This window comes from Carcharodon carcharias, chromosome 20 (assembly GCF_017639515.1).
Source record: "Carcharodon carcharias isolate sCarCar2 chromosome 20, sCarCar2.pri, whole genome shotgun sequence".
Classification (NCBI taxonomy): domain Eukaryota; kingdom Metazoa; phylum Chordata; class Chondrichthyes; order Lamniformes; family Lamnidae; genus Carcharodon; species Carcharodon carcharias.
This window is the reverse complement of record NC_054486.1, coordinates 96,537,559-96,559,455: the sequence shown is the minus strand read 5'-3', so window position 1 is coordinate 96,559,455 and position 21,897 is coordinate 96,537,559. Positions and strand designations below refer to the sequence as shown.

General features: G+C 41.4%; 1 protein-coding gene across 4 annotated transcripts in view; it reads right to left on the bottom strand.

Annotated features, from left to right (window-relative positions):
* The window catches only part of trip11 (thyroid hormone receptor interactor 11), a 107,041-nt gene extending 85,402 nt beyond the window's left edge, over nt 1–21,639 (bottom strand). For all 4 annotated transcript variants that reach the window (XM_041213925.1, XM_041213926.1, XM_041213927.1 and 1 more), the window contains exons 1-2: nt 21,195–21,639; nt 767–843 (exon numbers count right to left, since the gene is read on the bottom strand). In XM_041213925.1, coding sequence (XP_041069859.1) covers nt 767–843; nt 21,195–21,321 — 204 coding nt within the window. In that variant the 5' untranslated portion in view covers nt 21,322–21,639. The remainder of the gene's footprint in view (nt 1–766; nt 844–21,194) is intronic.
* Nucleotides 21,640–21,897: the final 258 nt, after the last annotated feature.

Genomic DNA, 21,897 nt, shown 5'->3' with positions numbered 1-21,897 from the left:
TTCAGTCTATAACAAGTACTTTCAGTGTTTTAAGAATAACTTAAAAACTGCATAATCCCCATGTCTGAAGTCCTAATTGTTCAAGTTAATCTTGTAACTTGTAGTGGTGATGGAAGCTGATCCATAAATAATATTAAAAAAGGGATTGGACAGGTACTTAAGGGAGAGGAGTTGCAGGGTTATGGAAAAAAGGGAAGAACTAGCACAGAAGTGATGGGCCAAGTGGCCTCTTTCTATGCTGTAAAGTTTCTATGATTCTATAATTTGTCAGCAAAATTCCTTCACTAATTAGTTTTTTAAATCGCTATTTAAGTCCTTAAAAATATGGTTTGTTGCATAAAGCTTAGTGCTTGACTTTGGGGACAGTTTACATTCAACCATCACATTATAATTTAGGATTTATTCTAATTTTGCAGTCCATACCTTAGAATGAAGTTAAGGAATTAAAGTCTCAGGAACAGAATAATCATGCCAAGATTGCAAGAATTTCAACATGTGCTCCAGTGTAACACTTACATCTAGTCTTACTTCTGACACAATCAATAGTATTAAAATATTAGGGCTGTGCACTTTTAAATATGACACTGAACTCATTTCAATCAGGGTTTAACATACAAAATCAATCTGTTCTCAGAGCAGCAAAAGTGAATGGCCAATGTTTTAACAAACAGGGAAAATTGGGGTTTATTCTAAATGGTAACCAAAGTAGTGTCTTTTAAGGTTTTGTCAGCTAAGTGTCTGTAGCATAAAGCATTCACATACCAACCTCTGATTTTTGTGCTGAGTAAGCTGTTTCAACATCCTTCAGTCTGGAATTCGATACTTGTAGTTCGCTGGCAGCATCTGAAGTTCAAGCACACACAGCAATGGGCATTCATTTTCACATGGCTTATTGTTAGGCCAGCAACATGATCTCTATCTTTAATAATTTTCATAATATTTTTATGGTTTATTGTAAAATAGATTTATGGGGGTAAGTATAGTTAGGTCTGTCTGTGTGTGATTTAATTACATTTGGAGTAAAGTAGACTACAGGCTTTGATTCATCAAAAGAAGCTAGGTGCTTGATATGCTAATGGGTAGACATGGATGTTGGCTTAGCAATTAAGATGTGAAGGGAATTTACATTTTTAGATAGATGAAGAGAGATTTGGATTTCAAAGTGATCTCAGTCTGTTTATAAATAACCATATAAGCAAGGTAAGAAATGTATTTATTTTCCCAAAGGTTACTGACAATAAATAGTAGCAACATGAAAGTTTTTACATTGTGAGGAGGATACAGTTTCAAACACACATAAAACAATAAAATTTACATATTAGAAGAGCGAAACATTAAAAAAAGGAGAATGAAGCTACGTGTCAGAAGAAGGCATTAAGATATCTAACAGAAGCGTGTGAAATAGCCTTAGTGAAGCCTCCAGTATTTGTGCAGGAGTCTGCTGTCTACCAGAACTGAAGCTGGGAAAAGGTTATTTGGAAATCTACCGTCCAGGCTATTGCATTAATTTAAAAACAGAATTACCTGGAAAAACTCAGCAGGTCTGGCAGCATCGGCGGAGAAGAAAAGAGTTGACGTTTCGAGTCCTCATGACCCTTCGACAGAACTTGAGTTCGAGTCCAGGAAAAAGCTCTTTCCTGGACTCGAACTCAAGTTCTGTCGAAGGGTCATGAGGACTCGAAACGTCAACTCTTTTCTTCTCCGCCGATGCTGCCAGACCTGCTGAGTTTTTCCAGGTAATTCTGTTTTTGTTTTGGATTTCTAGCATCCGCAGTTTTTTTGTTTTTTGTTTTTATTATTGCATTAATTTGCTGGATCTGTTTAAAATCTATAATCTATATTTGGACCATTACCTTAAAGGGGGTGTAACTGGGAGTCAGGTTAATTCAGAATTTTAGGAGTATTATAGTAGTAGTTTGTAGTCCTATGTATGTGCTTAAATTTTTTTCTTTTGTTAACAAATATTTTAATTTAGTTTTTTAAATGATCTCTAAGTCTTGGTGGAGTTATTACTTCTGAATTCAGTGCATGCATCTCGAAATAGATACAAATTGCTAATCCACTGTGATAACGCCATCAAGTTTCCCTCATGGATTTGATCTGCCTGGCACACATGACCTACCACATCATAACACTGATAGAACAGTATTCCATTAAAGCAAGAACAGTATTCCATTAAAGCAAGAACATACAAAATTGGAAATTATTCACTTCAGTCCAAGAACATGTTTTCTTAAAAGTAAAAACAGCTTGACCAAGCGGGCTACCGACATGCACCAATGTGAACAAAATATCACTGGGGGTGGGAAAACATCAAGAAATTTATCATTTTCATTCCACTCTGAGGAAGCCACAGACCTCTGTGTGCTGCTACCTACTGGCAGCTGAGGCAAGCTTGAAAATTCACAATGCAATGAGTGTCTGGAGGAGTACTAGTAACACTACCAACTTGAAGATCAAGGCCAGGAGACAAATAAGAACACTATCAAGTTCTCTTCCAAGTCATGCACCATCTGACTTGGAACTATGTCGTCGTTTCATCATCATCACTGGGTCAAAATCCCGGAACTTGCTCCCTAACAGCAGAATAGGTGTACCTACACCACATGAACTGCACCGGTTCAAGAAGGTGGCTCACCCCCACCGACTTCTCAAAGGCAGTTAGGGATGGGTAACAAATGGCACATTCCATGAATGAATATGAAAGGAACTCTCATGCCTCTGTGAATTATTTCTCAAGGGTCAGGTATGAGGTGTTCTGGAGGGCTGATAAATTAGTTAGATTTATAATTTAATCCAATTTACCACAATACCGATCACAGGTAGCGCCTCGCAACAATGAAAGGTATAACTCGAAGTGGCAACCTGTGGGAACCCTTGTCATGTGTGGGAACCAAAGTACTCCAAATGCAACTGTTCCAAAGCCTTTTACAGCTTAATTAAAAGGTTCTTATTTTTATATGCATTGTTCTAGCAATACAATCTGAAATGCCTTGTTCTAGCAATACAACCTGAAACCTTCCTAATAATCACACTGCCATACAGCCTTCGATGATTTCTAATAATCCACAGCTTCTTCGATTGATCCATTAGTGGGTACATTTGAATCACAGAAACATGTCTGGAGTTTTCCAAATACAAAAGCTTAAATTCCACACTGAAGGCCATAGTACCACTTTCAGCACAGAACATCAGTCAGCACTTTGTGCTGGCTCTTTTCTATAGTAATGCAAGACTGATCCCACTGCCCTACTCTCACCACATTCAAATATGTTCCCCTGCTTCAAACATTTATCTATACCTTCATTAAAAGGTACAGTGATGTCTGTTGCAAACATTCACTGGAGCAAAGCATTCCTTGGTGAACAAACCATCTTTATTAAAAAAATTCTAACTCCCAGTAACAATTTTAAATCTGTGACCCCACCCCACCACAGCAAATGTTCTTCCCTTATTTGCTCTCTCAAAATCTTTATAAATTTTAATAACCTTTATTAAATTTCCTTTTGCCTTCTCTGTTCAAGTTGAAATAATCCAAGTGTTGCAAGTCTCGACTCATAACTATAGGCTCCCATCCCTCGTATTTTGCTGATGAGTATACTTTAGTTTCTCAATCTCTTTGATGTTCCTTCTGTGATCTCACAAAATTATACACAGCATTGTAACTATGGACTAAGCAATTTTTTGTACAAATTATTTTTTTCTTCACTCTTGTGTTCAGTGCCCTTATGAATAAACCCCAAAATACTACTGGCACTCCATGGCTTTGTGCACTTTCAGAGAATAATGGACATGAGCCCATGGGTTCATTTTGATCCATGAAGCATGCATTCTATTATAAATGCCCTCACATTGACAATATGCATTATCTTTACTTTGTTCTACCTTGGGATAGCTAAAATCACTAAATATTATTGCACAATTGTGCTTGTATAACCCCTCCTCTTATCTAACTTCCTCCATATCATTCTACAGAGTATGTTCTCATTCCTCGTTTCTGCTCCTAAAATATATTACCTCAAACTTGTCCACATAAAATTGAAATTGCCACCTTTGTCCATCCCAAAAATTATATCTTCCTGAGCTCTTTACGGTGCACGAATTATTTGCTACACCTCCTCCATCCCATCAGCAAATTTTGAGATCATGACCCCTCTGTCCAAATCCAAATCATCTATATATCTCTAGAACAAAGGTAAATAGAACAGCTTGGTTTTTATTTCTCCTCAGAACTCTTTGATGCACTATTTTTCATCTTCTGGAATATATTGTTATGTTGCATATTATTTATCTCAAATTTGAAGATTTTCCACAGCTGATCTGTTGACCTATTTGTTAATTTGCTTGCTTAGCTAATTCAGGCCGGATCCTTTATCATCTTACTGCACTTTCTCTTTTACCATCCTAATATTTGACCCTTCAGTATCCACCTCTGTTCTTATATTGAACCAAATAACGTTATGACCATTATTTCTCAATCCGTCTCCTATTCCCACTTCACTTCATTTCCCAGAACTAACACAATGTTTCTTCCTTTCTTGCGCTTGAAACACTTTGACTCCTTGAAGCAGTCCTGAATACATATTCTAAAAATGTGTCCCACTTTGACAACAAGCATAGCACTCCATCTTGGAATAGTTAAAATCACCTGATATTATTGTACTGTTGTTCTTGTATGTCCTGCTGAATTGTCTGCAGACCTCCCCTTCTATACTATCTCCACTGCATGGTAGTCTATAATACTGGTTAAGATTTGTTCTATTTCCTTTCCTGCTTCTAAAGTTAGCCCATAAGAATTTGGTCATGATGCAATTATCTAGGCCATTATTATATTCTATGATTAGCTCAGCACAGAAGTATAGATTGGGGAAATATTGAGCGGGGCATCCCATGGTGTGTGGATACGTAACACTATTTAAACTTCATATTCTTACAGATTTGCTACCAAGCCAGGGAGAGCAGGGAAACATGTGGATACAACTGGAGTCTGCCTGCCACACATTACTCTCAGAAGGTATTGGTCTCAAATCAGTGTCTATATTATAACTGCACTAATAAGGGAATCACACATTAATTATGCAGGGAAATCCATTTTCAAACTGGGAATGCAAATATTACAAATACAGAGAAGCTGCTAAATTACAATGCCTCAAATCTACGAAGTGACTGTAGCCCTGGCTGAGTGTGAAAGTTGTGTGTTCATGGCGCTGTATGGAATGAGCATGCAATCTATGCCGAAATGTCAGTGCAGTATTGAGGAAGTGCTTCAATGTCAGAGGTGCCATCTTTCAGGTGAGACATACCCATCCATTCTTCCCAGGTGGTCATAAAGGAAAATCTGAGAAAAGCAGGGAGTTTTCCTGATGTCCAGTCAACACTTCTCCCTCAACTAGCACCACCACAAATCTAACCATTTGTCTCAATTGTTCTTTGTGGAACTTCTGCCGAACACAAATTGGATGCTGCATTTTTATAGATGACAACAATGCTTGTTATGAATGGCGCAGTTGGTAAAGCAGAGATATTTTAAAAATCCTAAAGGGAATCTTTAAACAACTGTCAAAACCAATAATTTTAAGTGTTATGTTTTAAGTGTTAAGTGCGACTCTAAATTCAGGAATAAGACTACTGGTTCTCGAGGTTTAATGTAAAACTAAATGAAACATTTTATTAATTTACACAGGTTAAAAGATATGTACACATGGCTACAAATTGCTACTATCACAACTTTTAAATTCCCAAACTAATCTCCATTAAGGCAACAGCAACCCACAGACTTAACCAAACACCAGGCAAAGCATTTTCACCGTACAAATTCAAAATGAGGTTCTTTTCATTATGGAGGCTTATAGCTGCCTTTTGATCTTACATTGCCTCTGCTTTGCACACCCAAATACTATTGAAGTTATAGCTACCACCACTGATTGAATTCAAATTCTCAACGTCCCACCAGTCTCTTTGAACTTTACCTTTTAACAATGAAACTCCATTCATTGTACCAAATTTTATTAGTAATATAAACATATTGCTTGGCAGCTGCTAGAAAGGCATCAAGTTTTCACCCCACTTCTTGAGTGTTCTATTCAAAAAATGCAAATGTATGCTATCTCCCTTCCATATCAAAACTAGTACTCATCAAAGCACCCAGACTTTAATCCAATTAAGAAAGCCCCGCAGACTATGATGTCAGCATGACATCAGTTGTCACAATTTCTCTGCTCCTCTCACCCACTCTAACCTCTTTCTGAACTTGCCGCACTCCGTTCTCTCAGTCCAACCCTGACTTTGTTATCAGACCTGCTGACAAGGGTGGTGCTGTTGCTGTCTGGCACACTGACCTCTACCTCGCGGAGGCTGAGCGTCAACTCGCAGACACTTCCTCCTACCTCCCCCTGGACCATGACCCCACCACTGAACATCAAGCTATTGTTTCCAGGACTGTAACTGACCTCATCTCCTTTGGAGATCTTCCCTCCACAGATTCCAACCTCAGTCTCCCAACCGCAGATGGCCCGCTTCTACCTCCTACCCAAAATCCACAAACAGGACTGTCCGGAAGACCGATCGTGCCAGCCTGTTCCTGCCCCACTGAACTCATTTCTTGCTATCTTGACTCCATTCTCTCTCTCCCCTTGTCCAGTCTCTTCCCACCTACATCAGCGATTCCTCTCACACCCTACATCATTTCAACAATTTCCAGTTCCCTGGCCCCAACCGCCTCCTCTTCACCATGGACGTCCAATCCCTCTACACCTCCATCCCCCACCGGGATGGACTGAGGGCTCTCCGCTTCTTCCTCAAGCAGAGGCCCGAACAATCCCCATTCACCACCACTCTCCTCCGTCTGGCTGAACTTGTTCTCTCACTGAACAATTTCTCCTTAAAATCCTCTCACTTCCTCCAAATAAAAGATGCGGCTATGGGTACCCGCATGGGCCCCAGTTATGTCTGTCTTTTTATGGGGTATGTGGAACATTCCTTGTTCCAGTCCTACTCAGGCCCCCTCCCACAATTCTTTCTCCGGTACATCGATGACTGCTTCGGTGCCGCTTCATTCTCTCGTCTGGATCTGGAAAAATGTATTAATTTTGCTTCCAATTTCCACCCCTCCATCATTTTTACATGGTCCATCACTGACACTTCCCTTTCCTTCCTTGACCTCTCTGTCTCAATTTCCGGTGAAAGTCCGTCCACCAATATTCATTACAAGCCTACTGACTCCCACAGCTACCTCGAGTACAGCTCCTCACACCCCGTTTCCTGTAAGGACTCCATCCCATTCTCTCAGTTCCTTCGCCTCCGTTGCATCTGTTCTGATGATGCCACTTTCCAAAACAGTTGCTCTGACATGTCTTCCTTCACCGAGGTTTTCCACCCACAGTGGTTGACAGAGCCCTCAACCATGTTCAGCCCATCTCCTGCACATCCGCCCTCATGCCTTCCTCTCCCTCCCAGAACCACAATAGGATCCCCCATGTCCTCATTTATCACCCCACCAGCCTCCGTGTTCAAAGGATCATCCTCCGCCATTTCCGCCAACTCCAGCATGATGCCACCACCAAACACATCCTCCCTTCACCCCCCCCCCGGAGGCTTTCCACAGGGATCATTCCCTCCGGGACACCCTGGTCCACTCCTCCATCACCCTCTGCATCTCAACCCCCTCCCATGGCACCTTCCCATGCAACCACAGAAGGTGCAACACCTGCACCTTTACTTCCCCCCTCCTCACCATCCAAAGGCCCAAACACTCCTTTCAAGTAAAGCAGCACTTCACTTGCACTTCCCTCAATTTAGTCTACTGCATTCGCTGCTCCCAGTGCGGTTTCCTCTACATTGGAGAGACCAAACGCAGACTGGGTGACCGCTTTGCGGAACACCTTCGGTCTGTCCACAAGCATGACCGAGACTCCCTGTCGCATGCCATTTTAACACACCACCCTGCTCTCATGCCCACATGTCCGTCCTTGGCCTGCTGCAATGTTCCAGTGAAGCTCAATGCAAACTGGAGGAACAGCACCTCATCTTCCGACTAGGCACTTTACAGCCTTCCGGACTTAATATTGAGTTCAAAAATTCAGATCATGAACTCTTTCCTCCAACCCCACCCCCTTTCCGATCCCCCTTTTTCCAATAACTTATTTTAAAAAAATATATTTTTCTTTTCCCACCTACTTTTAAATTCATTTCGATCTATTGTTTTATCTCCACCTCTTAGCCTATTTCGATCCCTTCCCCTCACCCCACCCCCACTAGGGCCATCTGCCACTTGCTTGTCCTGCTTGCTACCCTTAATGCCCCCATTAGCACATTCCTTAGATAATTTCACCAACAACACCCCTTTGTCCTTTTGTCTATGACATCTTTGGTAATCTCTTCTTTGCCTCCACCTATCACTGGCCTTCTATCCAGCTCTACCTGCACCCCCCCCCCCCCCCCCCCCCCCCCCCCCCCCCCAACTCTCCTAGCTTATATTTCACCTCATTTCTCTATTTCCTTAGTTCCGATGAAGAGTCATACGGACTCGAAACGTCAACTGTGTTCCTCTCCGCAGATGCTGTCAGACCTGCTGAGTTTTTCCAGCTACTTTTGTTTTTGTTCCTGCAGACTAAACCTCTATTTAAAAAGGAAAATATTTTCCAAAATATTATATACATTAATAGCTTCATGACAGTGCTTGTAATTCAAAAGTATTCCACTAACTGTAATCTAATCTGGAATGTCGAGAACATTCAGCTGTTACATAAATCATGTTCCTTCCTTCTTAATAAAAAGACTGCATAAAGCATGTGGGGTAAAAAAAGGACAAAGCTTTACAGCTATTTTTCAACTCTGTCTCTCCTCCCAGTACTGTTTGGTGAGTCAATGCTCTCAAAGATCCTTTTGAGGGATTTAGTATTGTGGAGTTGCATGAAGCTGGTTGAAAAATTATTTCAGTCACATTTCACTAAGGAGACTAAAATCCAGTCCCAAAATTGAATCTCGGAACACTTCAATAGCTATTTCAAACACATTAACTGTTTAACATATTAAAGACTTGCATTTGTGCAGCACCTTATTATGCCTCTCAGAAATGCCTCAAATTGCAGGCAAAACCATTTATTAGGTTAAAGATTGATCTAATATTGGGTATTAGGATAAATTATACAGGATTTGAGCCAGAAGTTTTACTCTTCACTGCCAACTTACCCAAATGTTTCTGGAAAATATTTCATTTGCTCGTAAAGGTTAAACTGTATCTGGTCAGAATTATAAGAATCACTCTCAGATATCATTCAAGGTGAGTTTCACTATTCAAGTCAGTCATAAAGTCCATTCACAAGGGGTTTACATCACCTGTGAATTCTCCACGTTTGCAAATACACACTAGTTATTCTTTGCTATCACAGTATCAGTATTAGTCACACAGCTATTTACAACAATTCAAAATTGGATTTTACACTTAGACTATACATGCCTCATCTTGCACAATCACAGTTGTTGCCCTGTGTACTCAGGGCTAAGATGTGGACAAATCTAATTATAAACAAACACTTCCATTCATAATTACGCTTATTATAAATCAGAAAAGCTATCACCTAAATAGTTGCCCATATCACACACATTTGGTACAAGTGGCAGTTTCAATTCAAGAATCTTGTCTGAAAAGGGACTTTAAATTCATATTATAATGCTGCTATTGAATTAAATTTGGGCACACAATGGATTAACTCCCCAAAACAAAGACAATTCAGGATATAGATTAGATCCATCAGATACAGGAGTAATGGAAGTCATGAACAAAAATGTGTTTCTCACATATCAGTTTGAGACAATAGAGGTTATTAGCAAATTGCAGAGAGATTTGCATAAAATGTCCGATGGCTGTCACCCACTGAGCACAGCAGGAGGCCAAGCCAAACCAGAGGGGGTTTCTGATCCAAAGCTGTAACTGACTTAGTAACTCAGTGAGCCAATTTACAAGGAGAGCAGGTTTGGGGAGATCGGGGGGAGGGGCGGGGAGTGGGTACACACACAAGCTGGCTCTTTGGTTTCATCTCAAGCTGAAAATCATTACTTTGTGACAGGTTTGAGTTTAAAACACAGAATGTATGGGTTTGGGGCAGTGCTCTCTTCCTAAGTGAGAACCAGTCAGTTCAATGATACCGACTTGTAACGTAAAGATTGGACTGCGTCAGGGGAAAGGTGTGCAGATTTGTCATTTTTGGCGTCACAGGAGGCAATTTGGAATATCACCAAAACCTGTATTCTGCTCAATTATACATTTCATGTGAAATGAATCAGCTCACTGGTTAGCAAGTAGCCCTGTCCCACTAGATTGCTCATCAGGTTTGCTTTCCAGAAGATGGGAAAACTGTACACGAAAGATCAGAGAACTCAGTATACACAACAAAAGGCCTTATATTTACAGCTCCGAATGACGCTATCCTATATCCAGATAGTGGGCTGCAAAGGTACTCTCCATATTATAATAGAGAAAAACAAGAAATCATCTAACAACTCAAAATTAGCACCAAGTGGAGTAAGAGGAATCATACTGTAAAATCACAAAACTAGGACTTATCTGGTTTCATTCACCTGTGCACACTTTCAGAGCTAACACAATTCCTTAAATTTTATAAAAACAAAAACAGAATTACCTGGAAAAACTCAGCAGGTCTGGCAGCATCGGCGGAGAAGAAAAGAGTTGACGTTTCGAGTCCTCATGACCCTTCGACTCTTCTCCGCCGATGCTGCCAGACCTGCTGAGTTTTTCCAGGTAATTCTGTTTTTGTTTTGGATTTCCAGCATCCGCAGTTTTTTTTGTTTTTATCCTTAAATTTTATGACTGCAATCAACTGAGATCACTGTTGAAATCAGTAACTGTAAATTGGCCATTTGCATTTCAGTCATCCTCAGTTACATTAGCTAAAGCAGTTTCATTTCTAAACATTAATGATTTGCTTTAAAAAAAAATCTTACCATTTGGCAGCAACTTATTCTTGTTTTAAACTAGTAACACAGCTCAGCCAGAATTATTTGAATTCATTTTAAAAATGGAAAACAGCAAGGCACAAGAATAGTTACACTGTCATATCAAGCCTGCTCCTTTCACAAACCTTACTATGGAGTACACAAACAATCTCGAGAGAGAGAAAGTTTTACATAAATACTCAACTCCCCAAAGGATCATCACACAAAACTCCAAAATATTCTCCCATCTTCGTATTCCCAGAAGTCAATCCTAGTCTTCTACTATCCAAACAACCCTCCACATGCACAGGAAACACCTCCAAGGAAGTATGTGACCATCTCGGTTTATCCCCATAACCACTAATTTCATTCCTAGCTTTTTATTCAGCCTCCCTTTCCTCTTCAATTCAAATGCTTTTGCTGGGAGTTCAGTTCCACATACTTACTACCCATTTGGGGAGGACAACGGAAGAATGCCCACAGAAGAATTGGTTCTGGTGAAAGGTCATGACCCGAACCCCATAAACTCAGTTTCTCTCTTCATAGGTGCTGCCAAACCTGCTGAGTATTTCCAGAATTTTCTGCTTTTATTTCGGATTTTCAACAGCCACAGTATTTCATATTCAGATTAGTGTTTAATTCACTGCCACTTCTCTTCCAGGGATTCCTACTTTGAAGAAGTTCTGCTCTTCTCTTCAATGGGATTCTCATTTGTCTCTTTTATCTTGCTCACCTTCATTGCTTTCTATTTCCCTTCTCACGTTTGATCAGGTATCTCCCAAATCCCACTTTCACAGCCACACTTCCGTCCTCAGCAGTTATTGCACGTGGCTTCCAACTAAAATTCCACCCTTCATGTTTCAGATCCACCCACAATTACAGATATTTCCTAGACATTCAACACTCTCGCTCTATCCTGAGATCCACACTCAGTGCCAGGCACTGCCGTATGAATATTCTCAACCTCTCTCTTCAGCAGCGCCAATTCACTCTTGCTTTGCAGTTTCATCTCACCCTTCATCTCATCAGAAGTTTCAAGAAATAAAAAACTTTTCCTCTTCCTTTCAGGTGTTAAGGATCAAAGCTTCAACAGCTCATGGGTACCAATGTACCTCCAGATCAATCTTCCCCTTCACTTCCCTCCAACCCCATCCCTTCTAATCTCTTGCAAAGGTGCTGATGAAAGGTCAAGACCTGAAATGTTAACTGTTTCCCTCTTCCCAGATGCTGCCAGATCTGCTGAATAGTTCCAGCATTTTCTGTTTTTATTTCAGATTTGATTTCCAGCATCCGGAGTATTTAGCTTTTGGAAGAATGACTGTTGCCTTGTCTTAATTGAAAGCTGGTAATTTTAAATCTTCTAAATGTTGTGCTCAAAGTGAAATAAGTAAAATAACCCGTCTTTTACAACAAAGCTATATGTCAAAATATTCAAGGCCAGGGGCACATCCCATTTAATTTGGTCGAGTTTCACCACAATTGTTGAACCAAAAATCTTCACTTCAGTCAACATATCAAGCAGGTGAATATGTTGCGATTCAAACCTCCTATACTTCCCATCATTCACACTTCATTGAAAGCTGCATTTTCCATACTCCTGTAAGGAACATGTACAAAGCCTTTGAAATAGAACAGCTGAATAGAACGTGCCAAGTGTCCCCTGTCATCCAATTCGCAAGCTAGCACTGAAATTGACTCTGTATGAGGGTGTTGATTTCTTCATCCCGATCACAACAGTACGATTTGAAGAGCTCGATGATGACCTCTTCCGAGGCACACTTGACCCTGTTGAGAAATCCTTGTGAGATGCCAAGATTGGCAGGGCTCAAATCCACTAGCACAGTGCTCCTCGGTTGGAGATCTGACCCACATGCAGGTTGTCCACAGGTAGGAAAACTAGAAATTTCTAAAACAGCTGTCCTGGGATTTTTCTAAAATATCAATACGGAAGGGCTCAGAAAGAAGTGAGATGCTGTCATTCCATAATTCCAAAGAGACAGATGGTGAGAAAGATTAAGAGCTCAGTTCACCCTGCAGGGAAGTGTTTGGCTTTGCAAAAATGAGGAGATTCCCAAATGCAACTGGCACACCCAAGGTGACAGACTCTGCTGAGACTCCAGGGCGAGGGTGGTGGTGGTTGGTTGGGGGGTGGTGTCTAAGCTGCGAAGTACAACACATAGTTTTGGCAAGAAATCCAACCAGAGGGGAACTTGCGAATTCTAATATCTGTACAACTCATTGTACAAGAACAAATTCTATTGCAACAAAAGATATCTTATTCCACAGGTGAGAGATTTTAACCCCATAAAAATCTTTAATATTCTGTAGTTGAATGAGCTGTCTGTTACAATAGATACGAGGGATCTTATTGTTTAAGAACAGTATTGTATAATTTTTTTCATTTGTTGCAAAAAAATGTTAGATACCCTAAAAAAAACTTCAGCTGCTTCATCAGTGACCTTCCTTTCATCATAAGGTCAGGAGTGGGGATGTTCTCTGTTGATTACAGTTTCAGTACCATACGAGATCCCTCAGATACTGAAGCAGTCCATCCTGCATCGAGAAATACCTGGACAACATGCAAGCTTGGGCTGATAAGTGACAAGTAACATTGAGACCACACAAATGCCAGGTAATGACCATCTACAATAAGAGAGAATCTAACCATCAGCCCTTGACATTCAACAATCTTATACTGAAACCCCAGCATCAAAATCTTAGGGGTTACCTTACCTTAAGGAGAAACTTAACTGGACCAGCCATATAGATACTGTGGCTGCAACAGAATGTCATTCTGTAGGAATTATGTGTCAAGGAGCGTAACTCCTGACTCCCCAAAGCTTGCCCGCCATCGACAGGGCAAATCAGGAGTGTGATGGAATACTCTCCACTTGCCTGGACGAGTGCAGCTCCAACAACATTCAAGAAACTCAACACATCCAAGACAAAGCAAAATCGGCACCCCAGCCACTACCTTCCACATTCACTCCCTCCACCACTGGCGCACTGTGGCAGCAGTATGTACTACGGCAACTCACCAAAGCCCCTTCAACAGCATCTTCCAAACCCGCGGCCTCTACAACCTTGAAGGACAAGGGCAGGTGCATCAGAACAGCACAACCTGCAAGTTCCCTCCAAGCCACACACCATCGTGACTTGGAACTATATCAGCATTCCTTCCATGTGCCTGCGTCAAAATCCTCCCTTCCCAACAGCACTGTTGGCGCAACCACACCACATGTACTGCAGTTCAGGTTGGTGGTTCACCAACACCTTCCCAAGGGAAATTGGGGGTGTGCAATAAATACTAGCCTTGCCACTGACTATCACACCTCACGAATAGAATAAACAAATCAACAATTTGGACAGAGAAAAAAGGAACACGAGTTCTTTCATTTAGATATCAGTGTTTCCCCTCCCACTTTTCCCTGTGCTGCGAATGACAAGCTTCCTTTGTTTTGACTTATTATAGATTTCTTTCTGAATGCTAATGATGTGCTTTTAAAAATAATCCTTTCAAACAGAGGGATATTAAACACCGGGACTGAAAAGCAAACTGTCAGTTTACAGTTAACGATTTCGGTAGTGATCATCTGTTGACTGATGTGTTTATGCTCATTAGGTAAATCAAGCATCACAAAATTAATCACACTGTATGGCAGAATCACAATGCAGCCAACAGTCACTGTAGTAAATGTCAGTCAAGGAACAGCACCAGGAACTTGCATAATACCAGTGCAACATTCCTGCTCGGGGATTTAAATGCAGCACATTTCCTCCGAGATTAACATGAACAAACGAGAAATATGGAGACACAAGAGCTTTGAGCTGCGTAAACTACTTAATAAGCAGAAAACCACAAATCCACACAACACATACATCACTGTGGGAGGAATGGGTTTCAGTTCATGGGGCACTGGCACCAGTACTGGGGTAGAAGGGAGCTGTTTAGGTGGGACAGGCTTCTCTTGAACCGTGCTGGGACCAGTGTCCTGGCAAATTGAATAACAAGGGCTGTAGAGAGGGCTTTTAACTAAATGGTGGGGGTGGGTGGGTGGAGGAGGAGAGGGGTAGGTTCTGGAGAAGGGATATGTAACAAAGGAAAAGGATATGGCAGCATTGCAGTGTCAGGAAGGGACAAAGTGTACAAACAAAAAAACAGCAGAAAATAGGGTCAAAGGGGGAAAATATGGTAAAAAGGCAAAATTAATGCCCTTTTACTGAAATGCACATAGTATTCGGAACAAAATAAATGAATTAATGGCACAAATAGAGGTTAATCGGTATGAACTTACAGTCATTACAGAGATGTGTTTACAAGGAGATCAAAGCTGGGAACTAAATATTCAGGGGTATGTGACTTTTTGAAAGGACAGGCAGGAAGGAAAGGGTGGTTGGGTAGCTTTGTTAGTACGAGATAGAATAAGTACAATAGCAAGAAATAATCTTGGATCGGAAGATGTAGAATCCATATGGGTGGAGGTAAGAAATAACAAGGGGAAGACAGCACTGGTGGGAGTAGTCCATAGGCCCCCTAACAGTAGCTATACTATAGGACAGAGAATAAATCAGGAGATAATAAGAGTATGTAAAAAAAAAAGGCAGTGACTTTAATCTTTATGTACATTAGGAAAATCAAATTAGCAGAGATAGCCACGAGCAAGAATTCATAGTGTATTCGGGACAGTTTCCTAGAACAATATGTTGTGGATCCAACCAGGGATTGCTTGCGAAAAGACCAAAGGTGTTCCGCACAGCGATCATCCAGTCTGCGTTTGGTCTCTCCACTGTAGAGGAAATCGCATTGGGAGCAACAAATGCAGTAGACTGAGGGAAGTGCAAGTGAAATGCTGCTTCACTTGAAAGGAGTGTTTGGGCCCTTGGATGGTGAGGAGAGGGGAAGTAAAGGGATCGTTCCCTCCTTCGGTAGCCTTCTGTGTGGTACCTTATCAAACACCTTTTGGAAATCCAAATATATCTACTGGTTCCCCTTTATCTATCCTGCTTGTTACTACCTCAGAAGTCTAATAAATTTGTCAGGCATGATTTCCCATTCATGAAGCCATGCTGACTCTGCTTGATTATATTACGCATTTCTAAATGCTCTTTGTCCTTTGATCTATGACATCTTTTGGCAATCTCCACCTATCACTGGCCCTCTATCCAGCTCTACCTGTCCCCCCCCCCCACACCCCTTAAACCAGCTTATATTTCACCTCTTTTCTATTTTTCCTTAGTTCTGTTGAAGAGTCATATGGAGTCGAAACGTTAACTGTGTTCCTCTCCGCAGATGCTGTCAGACCTGCTGAGTTTTTCCAGGTATTTTTGTTTTTGTATAAACTTAATAAAACTTCTCTAAACTTCCTCCTCAAATAAGGAGACCAAAACTGTACAAAGAATTCCAGCAACAGTCTCACCAATGCCCTGTACAGCTGTAGCAAGACTTCCCTATTTTATACTCCATCCCCTTTGCAATAAAGGCCAACATTCCATTTGCCTTCCTAATTACTCACATAAACTGCATGCAGGTACAGCATGAGGACAGCAAGGTCCCTCTGTACTACAGCATTCTGCAACATCGTTCCATTTAAATAATATTCTGCTTTTTTATTCTTCCTACCAAAGCGGACAAACTCACATTTTCCCACATTATACCCCATCTGCCAAGTTTATGCCCACTTATTTAATCCATATATATCACTTTTCAGATTCATTATGCCTTTTTCACAACTGGATTTGCTATCTATCCTTGTATCATCTGTAACTTTAGCTACAACACAGCCTGTCCCTTCATCCAAGACATTAATATAGATCGTAAATAGTTGAGGCCCCAGCACTAACCCCTGTGGCACTCCACTAGTCACAGTTTGCTAACCTGAAAATGACCAATTTACCCTGACTTCGTTTTCTGTTGGCCAATCCTTTATCCATGCTGTTATATCTACCCAACACAACAGCTCTTATCTTGTGCAGTAACCTTTTATGTGGCACCTTATCTAATGCCTTTTGGAAATTCAAACACATGACATCCATCTTGCTTGTTACATCCACAAAGAACTTTAGTAAATTTGTCAAACATGATGTCCTTTTCATAAAACTGTGTTGACTTTGCTTGATTGTTTTACTATATTGGCCCAGCCCTGAACACGCATCTGTATCTCCAATCTCCTCTCATGCCCTCTGCAAACTCATTTTGTCCGTAAGACACACCTCCTGCACTCTCAGCCCTATTCCCACAAACTGCTGTCAGGCTGTTCAGCCAGACCACTGACAACTTTGGCGTCCTATATGGTCCCAAGATGCGCTTCTGAACACAAATCGGCTCCATCACCAATATTTGTTTACTTCCCCCATAACATCTCTGCGCCTGTCTCAGCTCATCTGCTGCTGCGACCATTTTCCATGCCTTCATTACCTCTAGACTTAACTATTCCAACACTCTCCTGGCCAGCCACCCATCTTGCATCCTCCATAAACTTGAACCGATTTAAAACTTTTCTGCTGTATCCTAACTCACACCAAGTTTCGGTCACCCATTAGCCCTGTACTTGCTGCCCAACATTGGCTCAGGGACTGATAATGCATCAATCTTTTAGCTCTCATCCTTGTTTGCCAATCCTTCTGTGGCCTTGCCCCTTCCCATCTCTATAACTTCCTCAAGTCCTACAACCTACCAAGGTCTCAGAGCTGCTCCAATTCTGGCCTCTTGCACTTTCCGTATTTGTGATTCCATTAGTGACCTTCAGCTGCCTGGGCTCGAATTCCAGAGAATTTCCTTCTTACGTCTCTTCACCTCTGTTTCTCTCTGCGCACCCACCCCCCCACCCCGCCCCGCCTCATCCTTCAAGGCGTTCCTTAAAGCGCATCTCTATGACGAAGTTTTTGATCACCTAATCTCCTCACGCTGCTTGGTTTCAAATTTTGATTTTATCATTAAATTTCCATTTTGGCTATAACTTTTGAAATAAACACCGGGCTTCTTAAGAACTCCCTGCTAGTAAGGTTAGAATAGAATATACGGGTGGAACCCAACAAAAGATAATCAACTGACACATATCCAAGCAATGATTTACATTTATACAGCATCTTTAACATAATGAAATATCCCAACATGCTTCACAGGAGCATTATAAAGCAAAATATGACACCAGGTCATATAATGAAATATTAGGTCAGATGACCAAAAGTTTGGATTGGATTAAACTTGGTCAAAAAGGTAGGTTTTAAGGAGCATCTTAAAGGATGAAAGTGAGGTAGAGAGGTGTAGGGGGGGAATTCTAGAGCTTGGGGCCTAGGCAACTAAAAGCACAACCAACAATGGTGGAGTGATTACAACTGGGATGCTCAAGAAACTAGAAGGGAGCAGATATCTCAGAGATTTAGAAGAGATTACAGAGAAAGGGAGGGGTGAGGCCACGGAGGGATTGAAAACAAGGATAGAATTTTAAACTCCAGAAGCTGCTTTACCGAGAGACAATGTAGGTCAGCAGGAACAGGGGTGATGGAGGACAGGATTTGCTGCAAGTTAAAACACAGGCAGATTTTTGGATAAAAAAAAAATCATTTAACAGTTTGGCTCTCTTTTCTCTTGAAAGGAGAAGGCTGAGGAATAACCTAATAGAAGTCTTTAAAATCATGAAAGGCTTTGATAGAGCAGACACAGAGAGGAAGAGGAAAAACTAGAGGCCATCAATATAAGATAGTCACCAAGAAATCAAATATGGAATTCGGAATAAACTTCTTCACCTAAAGCGTGGTAAGAGTATGGAATTCTCCACCGCAGGGAGTGGCTGAAGTGAATAATCCAGATACATTTAGGGGAAGCTAGATAATATGAGGAAGAAGGGAATAGAGGGTTCTATTGATAAGAATTAGACAAGAAAGGATGGGAGAAGGTTTGAGTGGAGCATAAATGCTAGTATGGAATGGTTGGATCGAATGGCCAGTTTTTGTGCTGCATATCCTATGTAATTCTATGTAATGATGACTGGATGTGACAATATTTCCAGAAGATCTTCAGGAGTTTGTTAACATTTGCAGGGAGTCCCCTATAGGTAAACCATTAGACTGGAGCAACACGGGGGTGGTTAGATATCTATTTCAGGAGTGGCGATGTGAACAATCTGGAGGATGAATTAAGATACCAGACAAGAAGTGAGTTGTACAACATCAAGGGCACAGTGAAACATAGTATAACCCCAATAACAGCTTAGAGATAAAAACAAAATCACATTTCACATCAGATCTTTGGATATTGCATAAACAGCCAGAAAAAGTAGGTACCTGGAAGAGTCCATCACTCTGGCTAACTTCCTCTGTCTTGTAGGTCTCCGGTTAATATGTGGCCAGACCGTTTTCATCCTACTTCTGCCTTTACACAAAACTCAATCTCCCTGGTCTTTCCCTGAATTAGCAAATTATCCCTTTAATTTCAAGAACGCTCACTGTCAGCCTTTTATTGCATCAGTTACGTCGATGATTGTGGAGAACCGATTATTTATTGGTTTGTGATTGTCTCTTATTATCCCATCCTCTGGTTCTGCCAAAATTCCCTCAATGCTCAGGGCTCCTTTGCTATTTATTTTTTAAAATCACTCTGTCCTTAATATTTCCCTCTAAAACATGTTTATTCTGCAACCGCTGCAAAGCAGTTTCCACTTTGTAGCAACATTTCACTGTAGTATAAGTTTCTAGTTTAAAACCACCCTAAACCACAAGAGCATTAGTGAGAGATGACTCCTGAAAAAGGGAGTCTCAAGCATGTAGTAAACACTCCAGGGCAGCGTCAAACTAAGTCAAGATCTTAAAACCTTCTGCACACTTTATAACCAGTTGAGACCAAACCAGTGTTCTATATAAGGTTAACATAATTTCTTTGCTCTTGTACTCCCCAATGATAAAGCCTAGAATGTTGTATGCTTTATTAACTGCTCTCTCAACCTGTCCTGCCACTTTCAATGATTTATGCACATATACATCCCGGTCCATCTGTCCTGCACCCACTTTAGAATTGTACTCTATTTTATATTGTTTCTCCGTGTTCTTCCTATCAAAATGAAACACTTCACATTTCTCTGCATTAAATTTCATCTGCTACTTGTCCGCACATTGTCTACTTCCTTTTGAAGTTCTACACTATCCTTTTCACAGTCCACAATATTTCCAAGTTTTGCATCATCTGCAAATTTTGAAATTGTATCCTGTACATCAAGGTCTAGGTCATTATTACACATCAGGAGGAGCAGGACTCCTAACACTGACACCTGGGGAACTCTTCTGCAACTGTTTATCCAGTCCAAAAAACATCCATTAACTAAGATTCCCCATTTACTGTCACTCAGCCAATGTACTACTGTCTCTTTTATTCCATGCCTCTAACTTTGCTCATGAGTCTGTTATGCGACACTGGATCAAAAGTCCAAGCACAACACATCAACAGCATTACCCTCATTAACCCTGTTAGCTCATCACAAATTCTCCAGCAAGTAAGTTAAACATGGTTTGTCCTTAACAAATCTGTGCTGGCTTTCCTCAATTAACCCACATTTGCCCAGGTGACTATTAGTTTGTCCCAAATGATCATTTCCAGAAGCTTCCTCAACACGGAGGTTAAACTGACTGGCCCATAGCTTCACGGCTTATCTTTACATCCTTTTGTCAATAACAGGCCATATGGTCTCTTTCTGTGCTGTAGCCATTCTATAATTTGTATTGTTACCATCGCCATCTGATAGAATGTATCCCAGCACATCAAAAACATTTCAAATTGTACTTCTCTTTCTTTGCACTATGGAGGCAAAGATCACTCTCAACAAGACATAAACGAAACATTGTTAACAGAGAACATATCCTCTGAAATAACCTGTAAACATTACCAGGCATTAGACAGGAAACAATTTTATACCTAACTTTTAATCTCAAATTCCACATAAAAAGCATACTGAACCGTCACTCTCCTGATCTTGAGAACTTCACTGACTAATTTATAATCCAATTTAACAACCATCTCATCTGGCTTTTCCACATCAAGGTAATTGCGGACATAAAAAGGGATGTTAACAGTTGTTGCAGTGACACTTGTCCAAACAGCTGTTGTGGAAGCAGGAGGAATCCTAAACATGAATGCGCATTAGTCAAGATCCAAAAAAAAATGTAAACCCATAGTTTAGTAACGCCACTCACACAGCGTGAACACATCTCATTTGCCCCTTTTTTTTGGGAACTAGTTGTTGGATCCTCACCTTGCACTTCCTCGGCACCTTCTGCCAACATGTCTTTGGTGAAGCTGGAGAGCTGCCCGGTCAGGGAGGACAGGCTGCCCCCGACATGGCCCAGGCCCGAGCCGATTCCACCGAACCAAGAGGACATGGTAACAGCGGCGAAAACAGGAGATGGCTCACCGGGAGCAACAGGCGGAGGAGGAGTGGAGGTGAAGGGAAGGCGGCCGCCAGGCGTTTACCCGAGTTACCTCCCCAGGCCGGGCCAAGGGGCCCGCCGCCTCCGAAACAGGTGGTAACTAAACGCCGGGGAGGGAGGTTGAAATGTGGCGGAGGCGATTGAATACTCGGCCGATTGTGTCAGAGCTGCCGCCGAGCAGTTTATTTGTTGCTCTTGTTGCTCCTCCGCCGTCCCTCACTCACTCATCAGCCCAGCTCAGGCTCTGCCAACTCAACGGCAGCCATATTGTCAGCGTCAGCAGCTGCGCGCCGCCCAGCACCCTGGGTACAAAGCGGCGGGATAGAGCACTTTCACCGCTGCCATCTTGGGCCATGCTAACGCAGAGGATTGTGGGGAAACAATAACAATCTTCTGGGTTAACAGAAACCGAGTGGCAACGGGACAATTTCAGCCGTCTGTGTGTTTTTTTTTTAATTGGGCCAATTTATGCCGTCAGCTCAAATAAAAATAATCTAACCAGAAAGTTCTCGCCTGTCGTAAACACTC